Genomic DNA, 21,248 nt, shown 5'->3' on the forward strand with positions numbered 1-21,248 from the left:
TGCTTTGGGATCCAACTTGTCACATACCATAACAACTAAAGGGGTGCCTACCCGTTGTAACCCAAGCAGTCATATCGCAAGTCATCTTCCCCCATTAAAATGAGTTGGAATGTCATTAATCTGTTACAGTTGTGACCTCCTCTTGAATTTTAACTGCCCATTTATTATTATTATTATTATTATTATTATTATAGAGTGCTATTTATTTAAAAAACATTACAAATATTTTTGCTTTTTGAGGGAGCGCAATTGGAATGGTTAAATGCCATTGATTAATTGAGTGCTCACAGAATGAATTTGATGATCTCAAAGCACCAGACAATACATTTTGAGGGGGAGTCAATTATTTCCACTATTATCGACAGTGCTCGTCCCCTACGCAAATACTGTGGTACTACCATTGTCCATCGTTCACCCAAAGTCAGCTCAGGGGTAAGCGGTATAAAAAATGGATGGATGTATTGGGTTAAAAAATGGAGGCAAGTGTTAGGTACCGAGGTGACCTAGCATTCGGCATCCCCACGGTGGAAAGGAACCAAACTGAACAGCACCGGCTTTAACTTGTCTTGACGGGCCGTTACGTAAGGCGCGCCTCTTCGTGTTTTTAATTTGCCTCATTTGCAGTCTTCTCTTGTTCAACGTCCGTGCGAGCGCTGGATGGCCCTCTCGGAAATCCAGAGGCTGGAGGAGGCCGCAGGGACAGTACGTGGAGAGATGAGGCTAATCCCCGCTCCGGCACTTGTTAGCGGATGAAGGCTCGTTACATAAAAATACATCGGAGGTGGGGCGTGGGGTTGGAATGAAAGCGGGTCAAAGCAGCGGCGGAGGCTGTGGAAGAAAGACGCAACCGCGAGTGCATCAACAAGGCGGCCTCGTACTTGATCCCCCCTCTGCTCTTTTTGGTTCAAACGTGCACACGCTTTAAAGTGTCGGCAGGAAACGAGCGAGAGGCGGGGTTGTGGGGCTACGAAAGATTAAAAAGCCTCTGAAGAGAAGAGTGTGAAGGATGAGGATAAACAATGAGAACCATCTTGCCGAGCTTCTGCTACCAATCCCAGCAGGTTCAAACGCTTTAAGACGTCTGTCTGATTCGCCATTCCGTTTGTCTGTCAACCGTTTAAAAGGGGGCCACTTTGAAACGCTCTTGTTGTCAGCACCGCCGCTCCTCCTGTCGGCGGGGGTTAATTAATATTTTCACGGGGTGTAGGTCAGCGACCCCCGCGTGGCGGCGCCGTTTGTGCGAGCGGGCACGTGTGACCCCGGGAGCCCCTCCCCCTTTCGGTCCAACCCCCCCATTACCCCGTGCTTTCAAGAAGCAAGGCTCGCTCATGCATAATGCAGAGGGAACAGGGAGGCTCTCATTAATAATTACTGCTGCCTTTGACGGATGGAGAAAATAACGAAGGGGGCTGTTAAAAATGGAGAAAGCGCATGAGAGATGGCTGAGTTGTTTTGGGGGGGGAGGATTGTGTTTGTTGCCGTTGTGTTTCTTTGAGGACTCAATTCTTTGGGGATTGGTTCTAGAGTTGGAATAATCAAAAGCAAGGCTGGCACTGTGAGTGGGTGGAGCTAACTACCAGCTGCTTTGATTGGGGAGTAACTGTGCTGATGATTGAATAAAACAGAATCAGGCTTGTTAAATTCTGCTTTTGACAGTAGCAGCACACGTGAAAAAGGTTAAAGAGTCAAACTGTAAAAATGCAGTACAGTTGACCCCAGTTTTATCATGGGGGACACATTCTACACCCATCAGCTTTCCTACTTAATAAAACACACTAGTGAACACATTTAAACACAAAATTCATATTGTTGTATCTGTGTATTAGATATGTACCTTTATGCGGCAGTTTCTGGTTGGATGGCATTTGAGTGTCTGTGCATTAGGTATATACTGTAAGTGTGATTTTATTGTCAGATTGGGCACCATCGAACTTGCGGGTTTATTTAATTGCAAGCAAATATGAAAGTTACGAGGACTAAATAGTCAGCAAACGTCGCAACAAACAGCAGATAGTACAAACAATATTTTAAAAATATAAATGCGGGCTCCAAGCTGTTTCTTACGATAAACATAAACTAAACTGAAGTAGAGCTACGAGCAGCATTAAAGGGCCCTCACAATCCTGGCCACGATGGACTACTGGCACGATGGGATAGTGGCACATGGGACAAAAACCTTATAAAATATAAATGTTTTGCCAGTTCTTATGTGTGTGCAAAGTTTTAGTTTTAATGAGTTTTCGCCTCAAAAACGTTGCATTAGTTTTCTCTGCAAACAGTGCATCGCCACGGCAACAACAAAATTAAAAACTTTCAATACATTTTCATTTTAAGTATCTTCAGAGGAAACACCCAAAGTTTGAAGACAATGGGATAAATTGTGTAGGAGAAGTTTGTTTACATATGACCTTTATAAAAGGCCAAAAATGGCTCCCAGTTACCAAATAGTCAAAATGGTGGACTTTCTGTTAGGGTTAGCATATGGCTCCAGAAGACTTTTTTTTTCTTTTCTTTTTTTTTTTGTACGTTGTTGGCTGTAATGCCTCCCAATTTCAGTGGATGTAAACGAAACGTACAACCAAGGAATTTTGAAAATGTTATGCCCCACTCACATCATAATAGGACGTAAAAAACTTTCTTTTCCCCGTTGTTGTTTCAGGTGTTAAGATGGTACAGACTACAGTTTTGAAACAGGCTAACAGTCAATCAATCAATCAATCAATCAATCAACTTTATTTATATAGCACCTTTTATACATTCAAAATGCAACTCAAAAGTGCTGGACATCCATAATACAATAAAAAAAAATAAAAATAAATAAAAAAACTCCCCCCCCATCCCCATGATCGTACCCACAGACACACCCAAAACCCAACAAGCACGTGAAAACCACAACATGGCGGGGCACAGAATTACCCTGTAAGGAAAGGCACCCAGGAGGAGTTAATCCACAGTGAGATGGATGAAGACCAGTCTAGGACAAGGGGGCAAAAGTATGACCCATTAAGGGCACTGCATTGTAATACCATTGGAAAAAGTACGCTGAGTATCACAATGCTGTGATTCCTCTGTCAAAGTGTGGGGATATTTAATATATCATGGCTACTGTGTTGCAATACCCAACAACAATGAAGATAGACAGTAAGGACGCATGAAGAAAAGAATGATATGAAGGAGAATAAAAAGTGGGAAATAAAGCGCCGAGGCTTTCACGGACGTCAAAGCTGCTCAGTAACGTCGCTTGTGAAGAGCACACAAGTCGCGGCAACTCTTTTGGCCTCCTTATCCACACATACTTTGCTTTGGTCCTCCAAAAACACTCTGATGTAAAGCTGATGAAAATGATGACGTGCATCGATGACAAAGAAAAGGAACACGCACCCACCTACACCAGCACGCCGCAGACGCTGAAAGTGATCTCCTAAATACATTTGGCTGAGTGAATTCAAGATGTGGGATGATGACATAATTGTGAAAACCTTTTAGATGCAAATGGGAATGTGTACGCGGTGATTGTGCCACTTACGCTCGCTATTGTGTGTCCGTGTACGCAGGTATGAAGCAGCACATCGACATCGGGACTCAGTACCGTTCGGCCATTTACACTTCCAGCGCCACTCAACAGGAGCTTGCTCTGAAGAGCAAAGAGGCCTACCAAAAGGTATGCGGGCAATACAAAATAAGAAATTTGATTTGATATTATTAAGAGATTGTCATAATGTTTGCAAACGTGCCAGCGTGCTTCCAAGTGGCACATTTGTATAAAATGTTCGTGGTTTGTCTTTGAGTAAAAGCAAAACATAATTGCGAGCTAATGAGCATGATCTATTTCCTGTCAAAAGAGACATAAATGTACCATTAATCCAAGTAATAGCAAGTCAAAGTCCCACATTGATCATGTTGCTTATGTTAAAATTTCCACCACATCAATTTTTAATTTATTGGTTGAAATGTGAATACTGGGCAGCATGCCATCTCCTTTTGAAGCAATTTATGTTCCTATCGCGTCTTCTTTTCGACTGACACTTTACACGTTAAAACTATTGCAATTGAGAAGTAGGCTAAGGGCGGCCATTTTGCCACTTGCAATCAAATGGAAATTACATTACAGTTTCATCACAGGGAATGGCCAATCATGGCTTACTTGTTTTCTGAAGCTGAGCCTTGATTTGTTGTCTGAGAAAACGCGTGGATTTTGCTGCTTTATGCATATTCCACAAACGCAGCATTCAACAGAATGTTATGTTTACACATACAACATATTATTGTTATTATATTAACATAATTTTATGGGTTGACTTCCCCTTTAAGCAGATGGGTGCAAGTAGTTGTGTTTGTCATTGAATAGTTTTACTTTTGCAGAAATCTCAACTACTGACAAATTCAGAACCTGCCGGGTTGGTGGAAAACTGTAGACATTTGTTGTCAGCATTAGCTTAATTCTCTGAATAGTAATCATATTTTGGAATGAGTCATGGTCGGATTCAGTTGGCTTCAGTTTCTTTTCAAGAGGCTGGTTGCGTTTTTCAACCGTTTGCTTTCAGATGTCCATGTGTCATTCTATTTTTTATTTATTTATTTATTTACTTGAGCTGAAATGGCTGGGTCAAAGGTCTTTTAAGTATTCTCCCACCCACCATTTTCAAACCATCATCTTCGTAGATTACTGATACATGTCAACGAAAGACTGATATTGATTTTAAACAGAATCTGTCCCAAGATTTCCAATTCAGCTGAGATCACACCTTGTCTTGCGTCACATCTCTACTGGTCGCAGTTTTCAACTGATCCCTTTCCGACGTTCATGTGCCAGCGAGAGAACTGTATTGATTTTTCAAGGATATTTGACCTGGGGTAGCTGAAGTCAAAGGGCAGCAATGGTTCATTTAAATTCCCTGGCAGCTGCAACATACTTTATCCTGTCAAATGGTGAGGAATTGTCTTTTGATTAGCAAATTCGCCATTATATCCAACACAAGGTCAAATTATTTCTATTCAGTCAAAGAAAAAGAGTTCTCTTGATTTCAAGCAATATCAGTTATAAGATTTATCAGATCAGTCCTTCTCTTGTCAACACTCGACTGGTCACAGTTTTCAACCGAGCCTTTTCAAACATTCAGGCATTGAAGAGAAAGTGTTTAAAAGATCGTTGACCGAAAGGTAACAGTGGCCTGTCTGGTTTCATTTCATACATATTTTTTTTTTTTTGATGAGCAGATTTCAAATAATATCCAGCACAAGGTCAGACAGTTTTTTGTTTGTCACTTTAGCCCTCAAAAATGTCTCCTGTCGTCTGCAAACGAGTTTGTGTCAAAGAACATTTCATTTTAAATGAGAGAAAAACATACATCTTTTGGACCTCGTTACTTTTCAGTGCAATTTTCGATCAATCACGTTGATGCGCCCACTAAATTGTGCTGTACACATCATCACTGCTTAAATGAAGTCGCACTTTAATTTTCATATGTGGCTGTTCTGCTCCCAATTGAGCAAATTTTCCAGCTTTCAAGTGTGCTTGTGGAGCCGCTAAACCTGATGTGTGGAGTTGGCCCGTTTGTTTGAATAACAATGGAGTGGCTGACTATGGAGTGGCGACCTCTCCGAGTTGGACGCCGTTTAGTTAAGCGAAGCCACCTGTGTTCCGTTGATCGCATCTACATCCTCGTTCTCTACAAGCCCTCGTGCTCAAAGAGCACAAGAGGGTGCATAGGTCATTGGAGTGGCACACGTCGCTCCGCCCCCATTTTTTGTTCGCTCCATCCATCTGTCCGTCAGTCCATCTTTCCGTTGATCCTCCCATCAGCGCGCCGTAAAAGCCATTCAGCCGCAATCAGTGGGGAGCGAATTACGACCGTCCTTTTTAACTTAGGGGTCAGCCGTCACAGACCAAGGGCTGGGAGGGGATTGTTGCCATGGCGACAACCTCCCAACCTTGGCCGTGGGCTGGGGTCGGAGGTGAGAGAGGGGTGGCAGCTGAGACCGGGGGCGGTGGGAGGTGATTGAAGGCGAATAAATAGAGGAAGGTAATGACATCAGCGAGACGAGAGTGACAACCTATCAGCTGATGGTGACAAAACACACCACCATCACCAACACCAACAATCAGCTGACCGTGACCCCTCCTCACATTCACCACATTTAGTGACCCTTATTACAGGCATACAATTAAAAATTGGCCTCCTAAATAACAGCTGATAAACTAAACTGCTGATAAACTAAACTGTGAAAGTTGTTTGGTAGTTAAAGAAGGGTAACTCCCAACAAAACTTGTCTGACTTATAACCTCACCTTGGTTTAAATTTGATTGTCCTAAATTTGGTTTATCATGTACGTAATTATCTTTAGAAATGTAATCTTTAGCGCCACCATTCAAGGGTCTTGAGTGTTTTGCATTGTAACTAGAACTGTCAAACATTTTTTTTTAAAATCAGATTAATCACATTTTAGAATTTTGATTAATCACGTAATTAAAACTGCTTTTTATTTTTCTTCCCCGCCAAATTTGCAGAGCACCTGTTATGTGTTAATTCTTTCGACATTTAATGTTATGAGGATGTTTTCAACAATTTCTGATCCACTTAACACTCTGATCCTCCTTTTTCTAATCAGTTAATTACTTGCATAATTTAAAATAGAAAAATGACCCCAATATTTTGACATGACCAAATATTCTGAATGTCATGTGCAAACATTTAGTAAATTATTTATTTTAATACATGTAGTTGTGTTTATTGCTCAGACACAACCTGTGCTACCTTTTAATGGAACCATCCGATGTCAAGCTGAAGGATCATGTGCGGTCCAAAATAATAGTGCAATTAATGTGCTACTTTTTTGTTATTAATCAAGTTAATGCTCTAACTTTCACAGCACTAATTTTAACATCACAAAGATGTGTAAAAGTTGATGATGAAGAAGTGTAAAAGCAAATAGTTATTTAAAATGAATTGCTAATGTATTGTACTAACAAGTCAACAATACTTAGGCAGTGATTCTTTTAGATACCACTAGAGGGAGCCAAAATTCAACTCCTGGCAGGTTGGATCCTATTCGTGGGAGTTAAGGAAAGCATAACTAAAATCTGCGAATAATTCGCGGCCATTAAAATGCAGTGGGGAAGGTGGGGAGCTGAAAACAAAAATTAAAAAATATAAGAAATTTTAGGAAAAAAAATTGCAAGTATACAGGGGTCCACTGTACTACATGTAGTACTACAATGAGAGTCGCAGAATGAAATAGTTTTATTGTAACTTAAGCAAGCGTTAAAAGTTAAATAAATGTCTTGAGCACTTTTCTTCTTCTAGCTTCTTGTCCTCGTCAAGGGTTATTTATTCCCCCTAAAAACCCAAAGCAAACCGATTGGAATGATGCGGGGCAGATCAGCTGACAATGACTCATTTTGTGTTTTTGTTTGAATTTTCTTTTTTTTTAGACCTTGAAACCTTTTATGAGAACTCTACATCGAAACAGTTTGAACTGTGAATTATTACACTATAAAAAATATATATATACCAATAGCATGTTGTTGTTATTGCTTTTTGGCCAAATATGGCTGGAAGTTGTTTTGCATCATGCCATTTTTCTTTTAGTTAGTTGTTTTTTTGTCACGCGTTGATAGTGAGATTAGCATGATGCTCTTCAAATGACCTGACAAGTTTGATGTACTGCCAAAAACATTTTTGCTTGCCATGACATCTAAGCTGCTCTCTATTTGAAAGGGACACGGACACCTTTGTGCCATACCCCGTCTTTCATCTATTCCATATGTTCCAATAATAAAGTCATTATCAATGTCAACTAATATACTTGCATTGTGACACATTTTTCAACAGTGGACATATCCCCGAAATGTATGAGGTTTTACAACATGTGCCGTTACACCCCTACTGTTGCTTTATATCAACAAATCCAAATTAATGCTAGTGGAGTGCACATGCAACCAAAGGCCTCTTCATATGGAGCGTATCGTCTTGTCAGCTCCCCAGTTGACGTCTGAGATTCTCTAACCTACTTCGCACTCACAAAACACACATTTACAAACATCTGACAGCCTCCCCTCTCTCTCCGCTGCTGACACCGCCGATCTGTCAGCGACTTCAGTGGCGCCGCAGTTTTCGACTGGTGCTCCGCCGGGATACGCAAATCTGACGCGCTCCGAACCAAAATGGTCGCCGTGCCGCATTGGCGCCCCTTCCATCCGCCCCCGTCTCCAAAATGGCGACTACAACCGAAAAGGCCGTCTGCTCGTATCGGGGGGGGGAAGCGCACATTCGATGGGGTGACAAGAGCGAGTGGGTGAGGCCAGAGATAAGACAGGCGTGGTAAAATAAAATAAAATCCAGACACACATACATTTGGCTCACACCCTTCCAGCCCGATGAATAATTAACCCATATGAAAAGTCTCTTCTGCAGGGCTTTCAGTTTCTTAACTTCAGCATTGGGGTTGGGTGGAGGGGGATGGAGGGGGGGGGTGCTTGAAAAGCTTGTTTAAGTACGAGAGCGGGGGAGGGGAGAAGCGGGTTCTTCTATAATGAAATTTGAAATTTGCAGAACATCAAAGGCTTCTGGAGCCAAGCGCAGAGGAGGAGTGCATCTCCACCTCCCCCTCGCGTCGCACCCTTTTTTTTTTTTTTTTCTTCCCAGCTTCCCTCCCTCATACTCATCCTCACCCCACATCTTCACCCTTCAGGCCCTCGATGCGAAGGGTTGATTCGGAGGAGGGCAGGGTGGTGGCATGAAGCCGCCGTGTGCGTGTGCTCACAAACAATAGGTTTGATCCCGCCAACCTGCACTTTGCGTGTGCAAGGCCTCGGAGGGGTGAGTGCATCCTCTGATAAGGCAACCTAATAAGCTTGAAAGATAGAAAGGAGGCCGCGGGGGTTGGGAACGATGTTTTTTTGGGGGGGAGTGTTGAAATGGCGCATAATGTGTGCGTGAGTGTTGTAGCCGCACAAGGTCACGTGGAGACTTTTTTCGAAAGTTCTCACGTTTGTTAAGCACGGGCGTTAAAAGGGGACGGCGGAATCTTAAGTCGATTTTTTTTTTTTTTTTCGTCTGCGGCATCTTCACAAAATGTAGCAGCGCTCGCTGAAGACTAGAGAAAATGGATGCCTGACCCACACTGTAAAAGCGAGGGGGTAAATATACACACATAAGCACACACACAATGATGGAAATTCATGTTCTACTTTTTTTTTTTTGACAGATTTATACAGACAGTTATTTTACAAGCAAGCAATGCGACATTTGACTTTTTTTTTCTCCACTCGTGCTTTGCATCACACTAATTTAAGCTTTTCTTCTTTAAAAAATAAAATAAAAAATTGGACTGCTGATGTCTCAAAGTATTTTTCCCCCTTTTTTTTAATCTTTTCTATTCTCATTTTTTTATTTATTAAAGGTAGTCTAATACAAACGTATCAAGCCCCACATAAAAAAAAGTAACATTTGAAAAAAATAATCCTATTTTTGGGAGGCAATATAGGAAATAACAAAAAATATTTGTCACTCACATTATGCACATGTAATAAAAAAAAAGAATTAAAAAAAAGAAGTCCTTGTATGAAACCAAAAAACATGCGACGTCGCAGTAAGCGTCTGCGTTAGGATTAGACTGAGGCCTGATTACATAAATCGGCAAATTGAGGTCATATCCGTCTTCAAATGTCTTCGCCATGAGTCATCAAGTGTCACAAAGTCGATGTCAAAGCGTGGCCGCCGGCCTTCCGAAAGGCGTGCGGGGGGTGGAGGTTGGTCGGGCGGCTTTGACGGTAGCGACACAGTGGGGTATGGGACCCGCGTACATTTCCACTCTCCCCTCCGCAACCTCCGCCCTCTCTCGGGGTGTCACGTCCTATTTGTGTTGCAGGGGGCCCGAGTGTCTGTGGTAGCGGTGGAAGGGGGGGGACTCGAGCTCTCACTGGCGTTCTCATTCTCTTTTGCTTGGATGGAGAGCGAGGAGGACTCGGTCGCACGAAGCGGCCGTCCGAGCGAGGGGGAACGCGGGTAGAAATCCACCCGTTCGGCCTTGCCGTTGACGGGGAAGCGCTTCCGACAGGCATGAGGGAGGCTGGCTGGGCACTACACAACCTTGTAGGGCTGAACAATTAATCGAATTCAACTCGACATTCAAATGTAGTAGAATGAAAGTTTCAAATTGCAAAGGCTGTAACTTGATCCATAGGCTTTAATTTGTATATGTATATGTTATTCACAATATTTATATCGTGTCTAGATTAATTCAGTGTTTAAAAAGTGTAGTCCATATGTTAAAGCCACACATTTGTTTACATTATTGTGGTATTCTGTTTTAAGAGTTATGTTTACGCCACACTTGTTTGATCAAATTTTGTGAAGTCATCATCATGAGCACTTAAGTTCACAACTTTAATTGGAAAAGATAAACAGTCTTGCATATGAATTCATGATTCATTTGACTTGAATTTATGGGTAAGCCTAACATAAGACCAAACTATTAATGTAATAAATTTTGATTGTAATTCAGTACAATCTATTGCTAATGTTTGTTTAAACAAAAATTCACAGGAAGAGGACCTTGAATAAATAATCACATATTAAACCGTAATCACGGGATGGGGTATATGCCACGGAAGAGGCGGGACGTGATTTTGCACATCAGTTTGGTTCCGGTCCGGGTTGCGAATGCGCAACCGAGGTGCACAAAGTCGGAAGCACAAGTATTTTGACGCAGCCCACACGTCGCAAACCGAACCGGAAACAAACTGATGTGCAAAAACAGTCCCGCCTCTTCCGTAGCATATACCCCATTGAAGGGGGGGGGGGGGGGGGGGGGGGGGGGGAAGTCAGCTTATTTTTCAAAATTATTTAGCCCAGCCACCTTGTTTTCTAGTTTGGCAATATGGCTGCACTAAACAATGGCTAGGGTGACAGCTTGCTACAATTTTTCCTCGCCTCCTTGAAAATGAGCATTAAAAAATGAGACTAACCAAAAGTAGGGGCAGGTAGGTAATATTATGGGCTGATTATTTGCGTTCTCACACGGAAAATGCAGTATTAGATAAGGCACTGGTTGTCAAACCACAATCTGGTGACCCCGGGGATTCATCAAAATTGTCATAAAATTATGTTGTATTATTTTTACAAGTGGATGCCCATAAATGGTGACTGACTATATGGATAAAAACAATAATAAACCAATTCTTCCTCCCTACTTAACTTTGGGCCAATTAAAAACTCAAAGTGTTTCCTTTTGATGCAGGGTGCTTGGTCTTCATTGTAGAACAGCTGAACTTTATTTCGGGTTCATCAGAGTGACTTCAAATGGAGGTTTGGTGTGTGCAAAGTTGATTTAACAAGACTTGACGTGTTATTGTTTAATTGAATCTGAACATGTCTCCCATTTGGCATAACCCCGACTTTCAACTTAATAATCAGTCGTTCCATTTAAGCCTATGGGAGCAGAAAGGAATTACACACCTTCATCATCTTTTCTCAGATAATAAGTTTATATCATATACAAACTTGGTCCAGAAATATGAAATAAAAAAGGGAAATTTCTTACATTATCTGCAAGTTAAAAATATGGTTAAGAAACAAATCCCAACACTTCAAGATACGCTCCAACTGCCTGTCTTAGCTAAAGATATTATAAAGCTTTCTCCAACAACAATAAAGAAAATATCAAAAATATATAAGTTATTTTTATACACAAATAAAACGTATTTACCGACTTTAAAATGGGAAAAAGACTTGTCTATAGTTCCGGAACCAGACTTTTGGACCCAAATCTGTGAAAATGTATTTAAAATGACCAAACAGACAAATTTGCAACTTATCCAATATAAGATACTTCATAGAACATATATTACACAATATATGATGAAAAAAATGGGACTCTCTGACTCCGACATTTGTCTCCAGTGCTCACAAAACACTGCCGATACTTATCTTCATGCTTTATGGTCATGTACTCCAGTGCTGCATTTCTGGACTAAAATCTTGGAAAAGCTCGCTGATATATTAAACTGTAGGCTTCCTTTATCTCCAAGACTGTGTTTACTAGGTGACTTAACAATAACTGAGCGACCATGTAAACAATCTCAATCTATATTTATAGCCCTTACTATTGCTAAAAAAATAATCCTTGTCAATTGGAAAAATAAACAATCTCTAAATATCGACCACTGGTTAAACTTACTAATAAATTATATCTCAATGGAAAAAATCTCTGCCTTAAATAAAAATCAAGTATCAAGATTTAAACAAATATGGTCTATGTACATAGAATATTTTAATCTCAATTTGGCAACTTAATCCTGCCAAGATTCTGCCTGTTAACGAGAGCCACCACATCGTTACAACTTCTGTTTTCGCTGCTCCTGTATTTGGTATTTTGTATCTGATTGTTTTTATTTTTATATAGTCAGGAACCTAGTTGCTGCTAGTGGGCTCGAGCATACCACACTATACGACACTATACTCAATAACTCCTTAAGATCTATTTCTAGTGGGCACTAAGCATCAACACTTGGTGTTACTGCATGCTAATTAGTCAATTTTCTTGACGCCGTCCCCTGTGGTCGGGCGGGGGTGGTTCTGCCCCCCCCCCCCCCCCCCCCCCCCCCCCCCCCCCGTTGTCTGCTCGGTGGCGGTTGCGTCTTGGCCGCTCCCTGGGCCCCCTGTGGGGTGCGGTGTTGGGGGTGCTTCCCCTGGTGCCCGGGGCGGTGCCGTCCCGGCGCGGTCCGCTGCTCCGTGCCCGGCGGCGCGGTTCGGGGTGGGTGGGCCTCCGGTGTGCCCCGTGGTTCCCTCTCCCCTCCCCCTTCCTCCCCCCCGTCGCCTCTCCCTCCTCGCCTCCTCCCGCCCATCCTCCTCTGCCTCCCGGTCCCCTTGTTCCCTTGTCGCCCCTCCCTCCTCCTCTCCCCCCCCGCCTCCTGCCCTGCAGCCGCCCTTTCGCCTTCTTGTCGTCTTCTCCCCGCTTCCCCCGCCCCCCCCCCCCTTCCCTGTCTGCCCTGCGGCCCCTCCCCCTCCCTCTCCCTGGGCCTGGGGCTCCCTCCCCGGCCCGGGCGTCGGGCTCCGGGGGCCGGGCGAGGGTTTGGGGCCTGCCCCGCTCCGGTATAACTCCTGGTGCCCCGGGCGGGCCCCGGTGGCTGGTGGGCTGTCCGGTAGCCCTGCTGCGCTGGCTGTCCGCCCATTGTGGTGCCGGGTGGATGAGGTGGGGGGCGGCGGGGGGTGGGGGTGCTGGGGGGCGGGCGTGCCACCTACACCCGCCGGGTTGGGTGAGGCCCCGCTGGTCGCTCCTCTTACTCACTTCACTAGCTTGCACTATACACTTTGTAAATATACACATAGGGCACACAACACATTTCTTGGTGGGGTGGGGAAGGGTGGAAACACCGTCTTCACCCTTCAACTCCCCTCCAAATTTAATGCACCTCACGTCCAAGGGGAGGGGTGAGGTTGGGGCGGGGAGCCATCAGAGGGGATGGACTGCAGTGCCTGGCAGCGCTGTGGTCCCCCCCATTTGTGTCCCTGCCCCACCACTTTGTCCCTCCATTCCCTTTTTTAATGCACCACACATATACATATTCATTTTTTGGGGGGGGATACGGGTGTGTCGGAGTAGGGGAAATTTTTTCCCTCTGCTCCGACTCACCTGCTCCCAATTTTAATGCACCACACGCACACACTTGTATATACACTGGGTGGGGCCACATTCACGGTGTAAGGGTAGAGCTCGCCAGTCGGCGAGCTGGCGGACTCAGTAACAGGGTTAGGTGTCACTTGTACTCTGGCGTGACGACCGGGGCCTCTCCCCACCGGGCTCGGTGTTTCTGGTGTCCCGCCTTCTCCCCTGGTGCTTCCTCCTCTGCTTCCCCCCTCCCGCCGCGGTGCAAATCTCGCGCGGCTGGAGGTGGGGTGGGCACATCTTCCCTCTCTGCGCTGCTGCCCCGTGCCGGTTTCCGGGGGGGGTGGGGGGTTCTCGCGGGGGGCCGGGTTCGCGGGGGGGGGGGTGGCGGCCGTCGGGGGGGGGCGGCTTGTTTGGGGGGGGGGTGGAGGTATGGGTGGGTGGGGGGTTGGGTGCTGGGGGTCGGGGTGTGTTCGGGGGTTTGGGGGTCGGGGGTGGTGGGGCCTGGGTCGTGGTGGATGGCGGGTTTGGGTGGGGTGCGGGGGGGTCGTGGGGGGATGGGGGCTGGGGACCGGTGGGGCGCTGTGGGGGCCCGCTGGGCCTCGTTCTGCGGCCTTGGGCTCGGGGGTGTGGGCCGGGGCTGGGGCGGGGGTGTGTTCCGGGTATCTGGGTCGGCTCGCTGACCGGTGTCCGCTCGGGTGGCTTGGGGGTGGCCTTGGTGCTGCCGCGGCCTGGGGATTCCGGGGGGGGTGGGGGGGGGGGGGGGGGGGTGCTCGCTTTGCTGGACCGCGGTTGACGGCTTCTCTCTTTGGTGGTGGTCCTTATGCATGCCAGATCCGTCGCACCAGCATCTACTGAAACTCAACAGAAGTACCCTCTCCCTCCCACAGCCCCTTGAATCAGTTGGTGCTGGTGTCTGTGGTTCTCACTTTTCTTTATCTATCCTTCCCTCCTTCCTCTCTTTAGTTTTTCCTCTGGTCACTTGAGATCTTAATTTATTAGAAGTATGAGGTTTCTGGGGTTGGCATAAGACTCCGGTTTTGTAACCACGCAGGAGGGGTCTTGTTGGTGCTGGACTTCACTTTGATGGATTGGATGTACTGGCTTCTATTGATCTCACTCTGCCTTATCGATCCTTCCCTCCTTCCTCTCTTTAGTTTTTCCTCTGGGCTCTTGAGATCTCGCTAAATTTGCTGGAATTTAGAGGCTTCCGGGGTTGGCGTAAGACTTTGATTTTGTAATCATGGGGAAGGCAGGAAGTGTTTGGTCGGTGCTGGATGTCACTTTGATTTACCTTTCTTTTCTCTTTATTTCTTTTTTTTCTGACCTTTTCTCTGGTCTCCTGACCATTTAAATCTCACGACTCTGGCAAGATTCTGAAGTACCTGGTTAAGGCGAAGGGTAATGGGATATTTATAAGGTTTTAGGTGAATGAATGAGTATAAATTTATACGTATTTGCACGCACGCACGCAAACGCACGCAAACGCACACACGCAAACGCACGCACGCACGCAAACGCACGCACGCAAACGCACGCACACATACACACACACAAAAAAAAAAAAAAAAAAAAAAAAAAAAAAAAAAAAAAAAAAGGAAAAGAGCAATGATGACAAGACGTTGAATCGGTAAGACTACCGAATGAACAATTCTGAGCTCTTCAAAAAAAAAAAAAAAAAAAAAAAAAAAAAAAAAAAAAGAATCTGAACATGTTATTAAGTCATAAATCATGAAAAAGGTATGTACACTTGCACAACCATGTTATATCTAAGTTAGTTTTTACTTACCCTCTGGAAAAAATATTTTCTTTTCAATTGACTTGGACAAGTTTTAGGTCACTGCAATGGTGGAAACAGTTTTTAAATTAAATTAATTTATTCGTAACGATCAATTCTCAACGTTATAGCATTTCTTTTGGCAGCATGGCCACTGGTATGTGTACTGTATGTTGGACGTTGTGTTTTTTTTGTCCAATCAGATTTCAACCTCCATGTTGCCATGTCGATCTAATCTGCCCAGTGCCCTTTCGAATCTGAAGTGCTGGCCAGCCTAATGTAAACTATATTAGCAATGGTACTTACTTTCTTTAGCCAATCAGATGTCAAATTTGCTCTAAGAGGGCCTAAATGGCGCCCTTTTGATTACATCATAATATATCTGCCTCTGATTGGTTAGCCAGATCAAAACTTGTTACAGCCAAGTCGCCAAACGTCTGTTGCGGTTCTACACACACTGTTTAATAATTAACATTTATAGAGAGCATGCTGCCTTTTTATTTCATATTTTTGTCATGGTATTAGATAAATATCGATTCTGAACTGATTCAGGTGATATGTGGCACAATTGTGTGCAGTTATATCACATTTTGTATCACTACAGACTGCTATTAACTCATTTGCTCCCAATAACGTGTAAATACGTTTTTATCTAATGATTTAAGTGTACCAAAGACGTGTTTATACGTTTTGGGTTTTTTTTGGGGTTTTTTTATGCTAGAGCACACAGAAGGCTTTGATGCAGCCTCTCAACTGCAAAGAACGGTTGCAGAAATGGTAGTTATTACACAAACGGCCAGCAGGTGGCAGCAGAGCAAAGGAGATCAACCAGGGCCATCTAGAAAAAAAGCTAATTACTTACCATTTTAAATAATTTGTGAAAAATTATGAAACTTAGCTCATTTCTAATGCTAATTGCTGCAAAATGGAAACAGATAGAAACATACTTTTTTCCCTGATGAAAGAAGAGACTTTAATCTTTCTTTTGATAGGTTCCATACTTTTATAGCAATTGAACACAATATTCTGTGGGCCTTGCAAAATCAGTCAAAATTCAGTAAAACAGCCGGGAGCGAACGGGATTGTTTCTGTGAAAATGGCTGGGAGTGAACGAGTTAAGAGGTTGATGAAATCAGTTAAGTCCCCACTGAAGGCGTAGGTACCAAAAGCATGACCCTAAATTTCATTCTGGCTATCCTCAACGAGAACATTTTCCTTCCATGTCTGCCCATGTTCATTTCACACTTTTGAGGTGGCAAATGTGACGGTAATGTACACACTATTATGCTTCTACCACGCAAAGATCTTGACGTGTGGTTCACACGGAATGTTTCGCCCTCCTCCACTGCTAGCGAGCGAAAAAAAAGCCGCGTCAGGTTAGCCACGGCGGCGTGACGCCCTGCATTCTGATTTATAGATCTAAAATGGCGGCCGTGTTGTGACTGCCGTAGGATGGAGCGTGAAGGAGTCTCGGTGAAGGTGCAGGGTGTGGGGGTGGGGGGCGGGATCTTGGTTGCTCTGTGTCCAATCCCCACCCTCTTGCCCCGAAGGGTTCGCTGCTACCACCGTGGTTCTGTGGTGATGAGTGGTTAATTAGGCCACGGCGAGCCGAGCAGCACTTGTGCTAGCACGCTGTTTAATGTAGCACATGCTGCTGTGTCACGCCGCTAAAAAACACTAAACATGAGTCTCTTCTGATATTCCACGCACTGGGATTTGGCCGGCGGACGCTAATGCTGGAGGATTAGAGCCTTCACATTGTAGCAGGCAGCTGCCGAGGACTTGGAGGTCAGCTGCTGCCTCAGCCTCTCTGCAGGGTGCATCGCTTTTGATTTAGAGAAGCCGCTGCGGCACAGCCCCGCATAGCAAGGACCACGCTGCCCCCGTGTGGACAACTACTTTATAACCGTGCACTCATTTCCCCTTACGAGTGGGATCTGTTGATCATTCTTGTATCCATCCATGCAGTTTCCCAATTAGAGGTGGCAAAAGCACTCTTTGTACTTAAATAAAAAAAAGCTTCTGTACTACTGTAAAACAATACATGAATAAGAATTCAATAAAACCCTGCTAATAGCAAGAATCCATAGATATTTGACGCCTCTCCTCAAAGATTTGCACTGTATTATTGCCACAAGGTGGCGCAAGACTACTTTTTTCTAAATTAAGCGCCTTCAACTCAATTAAGCAACAGGATGGCGGCCACCAGATGGCGCCAAAGAAATGAGAACTGCATAGGCACTTGTATGCAGTGAGTTCGCTGTCACTTGGTCAGTTTTCTTGCTTTGTGTTGTGGTCCCAAATTTGAGTTGCTGCTTGGGGGGAAAAAAATAATACTAATAATAATTTATTATAAGTAGTAGTATTATTAATTAATTAAATTGAACTTTAAAAGATAGCCACAGTTGCTGACGTGATGCAATTTCAGCCATTATTTGAATGGAAAAAAATTGTCAAAAACACACAAATACAAATTGAAAACAGAGGTAAGGCGCATGGAGGTAATACAAACTTTCATCAACACGACTTACTTCAGATTCTGTACACTCCCAACAGACCCCCAAATTCAACGGCCAAACAATAGTGTCCAGCTCACTCAAAAAATGCACCTAAAGTTGCTGTTTAGTATGCTAGTCTCAACAGACACAGACTGACCACATGTTTCTGTTTTGTGCTACTGTTTTGTCAAAGATAAACAGTAGACTAGAGCAGGCTAAAAAAATAAATAAAAAAATATGCTAACATGGCAGCTATGTTAGCAGGGGAGAAGACTCCCGACAAATGTAATAGGAAGCATAGACGTTAGCTTAGCCTCCGCCGTGGGCACGTACATAGTTTAAAGGATCATGTAGCATCGCCCTATTAATATCTATGGATCTTGTTTTTACCGTACACCTCTCTGGACCATGCTGTTTTTGGTACAGTACACTGCATTTGTTTATCAAATTGTAACAAAGGTGAAAAATAAAACGCTAACATAGTTGCTAATGAACGTGGCTATTATCTTTCCTCAAAGAACCAATAAGGTAAGGTTGTATAAACTTTGGAATTTTTCATTGAGCTTCAATTTATAAATAAATAAATACTGTACATTTTTATGCTATGATGAAAGTACAAAACGATTTTGTACTGTATTTTGCATTTTTTTAAACCATGAAAAAAAAGTATTTCAATGTAACGGACGATTAATTGCTCCAACGAATGATCCCTTCCCCCAAATTAGTCAGTTAAATCGAGGTTCCACTGTACTTGGGATTGTTTGCTATTCACTTAGCGTATTGTGTTTACTGTACTGTATTTCATCCCCTCTCCACTTTCAAAAAGCCTGTACATTATTGATTTCAAAAACTGCTCGACTGTGTGGAATGAGAATTGATTCTGATAAACACAAATGCTGGCAATAGTTCCTCTGCAGCTCCCATAAAGCGAAGCTCCTCATATCCACCCACATGTTCTGATGTGTGACGACCTCGACTGGAGCTACTTGTTGCCCACAGCAAGTCCCACCGCGCCACCAACTTGCCTTTCCGTTTTGATCCAAAGACGCCCGGACGCCGCCGTTAAACGACGGAGAAAATCACACGGCTCTCTTTAGTGAGCCTCTGAAAGTGTTTGAAGGCTCCTCTCAAGGTGTTTAGGAAAGTGTAAGCGCCAACATGTATCACAACAAAGGGATGCGAAGATGATGCGCGGTCCCACAGCGGGGAAACCGCTGCACTAGAAAGAGGACCACGCTCCTTTCTTCTGTCACTCAGCGCAAACTCTTACGTGCCCTCGCCGGCATGGAAAGTTCACTTGCGACGTGTTGCAGATATAAAACAGCATTTAACATTAATGGGAAGCTGACAATTTCTTTGGATATTATTTTTTCTGAATAGCGCGTTTATTGCTTACAAATTTGAGCATTTTTTCAACCCAACATACAGAAAACTCATGCCCAATTCACCGCAAAATCTGATTCATCCACCCATTTCATCCATGTCAGAAGGCTGACATTTTATGCAGCACTGCCCCCTGCTGTCGACTGAAATTGGGTTCAAAGTTACCTCGGGAACGCATTGTGAATGTTACAATTCAGCTGTTTTGTGGGTTTGGTCACGTGACGCCTGCTGGTTGACGGCTCTTCTCTGGGTTTGGTCACATGATGTTCGCAATGCGAGCCCGAAGACAAATTATTTGTAAAGAAAATTGTTGACATGACTTGGGCATAAAAGTTTTCTTACCCCTTCTATAAGCTCATTTAAACAATGTGGTTGTAACACACACAAATGAATGAATTTTTCCAAAACTTCCATGTTTGTTTCACCCACAGGAGCTGGAGGCGAAGGGCATGGGCACCATCACGACAGAAATTATGGAGTTGCAGCAGTTCTACTACGCCGAGGACTACCACCAGCAGTACCTGAAGAAAAAACCTGAAGGTTATTGCGGCCTCAAAGGCACCGGAATTTCCTGCCCCATCGGAGTGGGCGGCGGTGAGCTGTAAGCAAAACTACAGATGATCGTTTAATTCACTCCTGATCAGGTTTCATGCAATTTGGGATTTTTCATTATAGTTTAGTTTTTATTCTGTTTTGACATATTTTTTCCAAATTGTTAGTTTTAATTAGTTTGTAGACTACATTTGTTAGTTTTTATTAGTTTTAGTTTTTTATGGTCTTATTTGTTAAGTGCATTTTTTTTTTTTATAGGTCTCAGATAGGTCACAGGTATTATTCTACAAAAAAAAGCTAAAACTTGGGCATTTATTAACTTACTAACAATATATGAATAACCATCAACATATTAAACGTGGGGGTTTTCCCCTTATGCAATATGCCGCACGAGACCCTTTTTCATGACCACGCATTGTCTTGTCCGAGACGCGATCATAATCAAAATAAACCCAAATGTCGCTCTGCTTTTTTTTTCTTTTTTTCTTTTTTTTGGTTTTGGTTTGTTATTAAGCCATCAGGCCGTCATCATGAACGCGTTACGTCACTTCACGGACGTAGAGTTGCCGTACAGCTGTACTACCGTCTAAAACCCCAATGAAAACCGTGTTTTACATATTAAATATTTACAAAAAGCTAACAAAGACGAAGACAAAGGATGTTTTCGCAACACTATCGTTTGTTTTAATTTGTTTTTATGAACAAACAATGCCGTTTTAATTATCGTTTTTCAAAAAACCTGCTCGTTTTTGTTTTATTTTGGGTTTTTTTGCTTTAGTTTCTTTGTTTGTTTTTGTTATTAACCTTGCTGCTGATTGAGGCCTTTCCTGAAACAATTTTGCACTTAGACAATCAACTGTGGTATTTTTCTCTTTATTGTGACAAATATATTGAGTGGCGTAATCAGAAGTTAATCCTGTTTAATCACCACAATACTGTATACAGTGGTTCTCAGACTTGGGTCTCCAGGGTGCCGCAGGATAATTGGCAATGGCAGAGGCAGGTCTTAATCGCTAGAATTTACAGCTTTCAAATCACTTGTAAACAATGAGCAATGGCAAAGATGACTATCAGTCCCTAAACAGAGGAGACAAATCCTGATAATAAATGCCAGTAATCCCATTTTTCCAAACTAACAAATTACAACAAAAATCATCATCTCACAATATACAAAGACGTCATACATCATAAAATTAATCATTACTTTCTGTAGATGTGAAGCAGAATTACAGAGGATTTATTACCAATTTTTCTGCACAAACTAGCCTGATCTTGAAATAATGTTGGTCTACATCCTGCTTTGTTTTCTCTCCCATTGGCGCAGTATAAAACAAATACAAATCTGAAAAGTAACGGGACCATGAACCTGGTACATGTGATGGAAGCGGGTTTTGCTCTATTGACTTTGCTAGTAAATATACAGTGTGTAC

At 43.4% G+C, this 21,248-nt stretch overlaps 1 protein-coding gene across 4 annotated transcripts in view; it reads left to right on the forward strand.

The window, feature by feature from the left end:
* The window catches only part of msrab (methionine sulfoxide reductase Ab), a 65,710-nt gene that overhangs the window by 43,032 nt on the left and 1,430 nt on the right, over nt 1–21,248 (forward strand). For 3 of the 4 annotated variants that reach the window (XM_077539238.1, XM_077539240.1, XM_077539241.1), the window contains 2 exons: nt 3,555–3,661; nt 19,698–19,867. In XM_077539238.1, coding sequence (XP_077395364.1) covers nt 3,555–3,661; nt 19,698–19,867 — 277 coding nt within the window. Of the gene's footprint in view, nt 1–3,554; nt 3,662–19,697; nt 20,286–21,248 lie in introns of those variants that run through there. The other variant, XM_077539239.1, reaches the window with a different exon arrangement.

This window comes from Festucalex cinctus, chromosome 12 (genome assembly GCF_051991245.1).
Source record: "Festucalex cinctus isolate MCC-2025b chromosome 12, RoL_Fcin_1.0, whole genome shotgun sequence".
NCBI classification, from domain to species: Eukaryota; Metazoa; Chordata; class Actinopteri; order Syngnathiformes; family Syngnathidae; genus Festucalex; species Festucalex cinctus.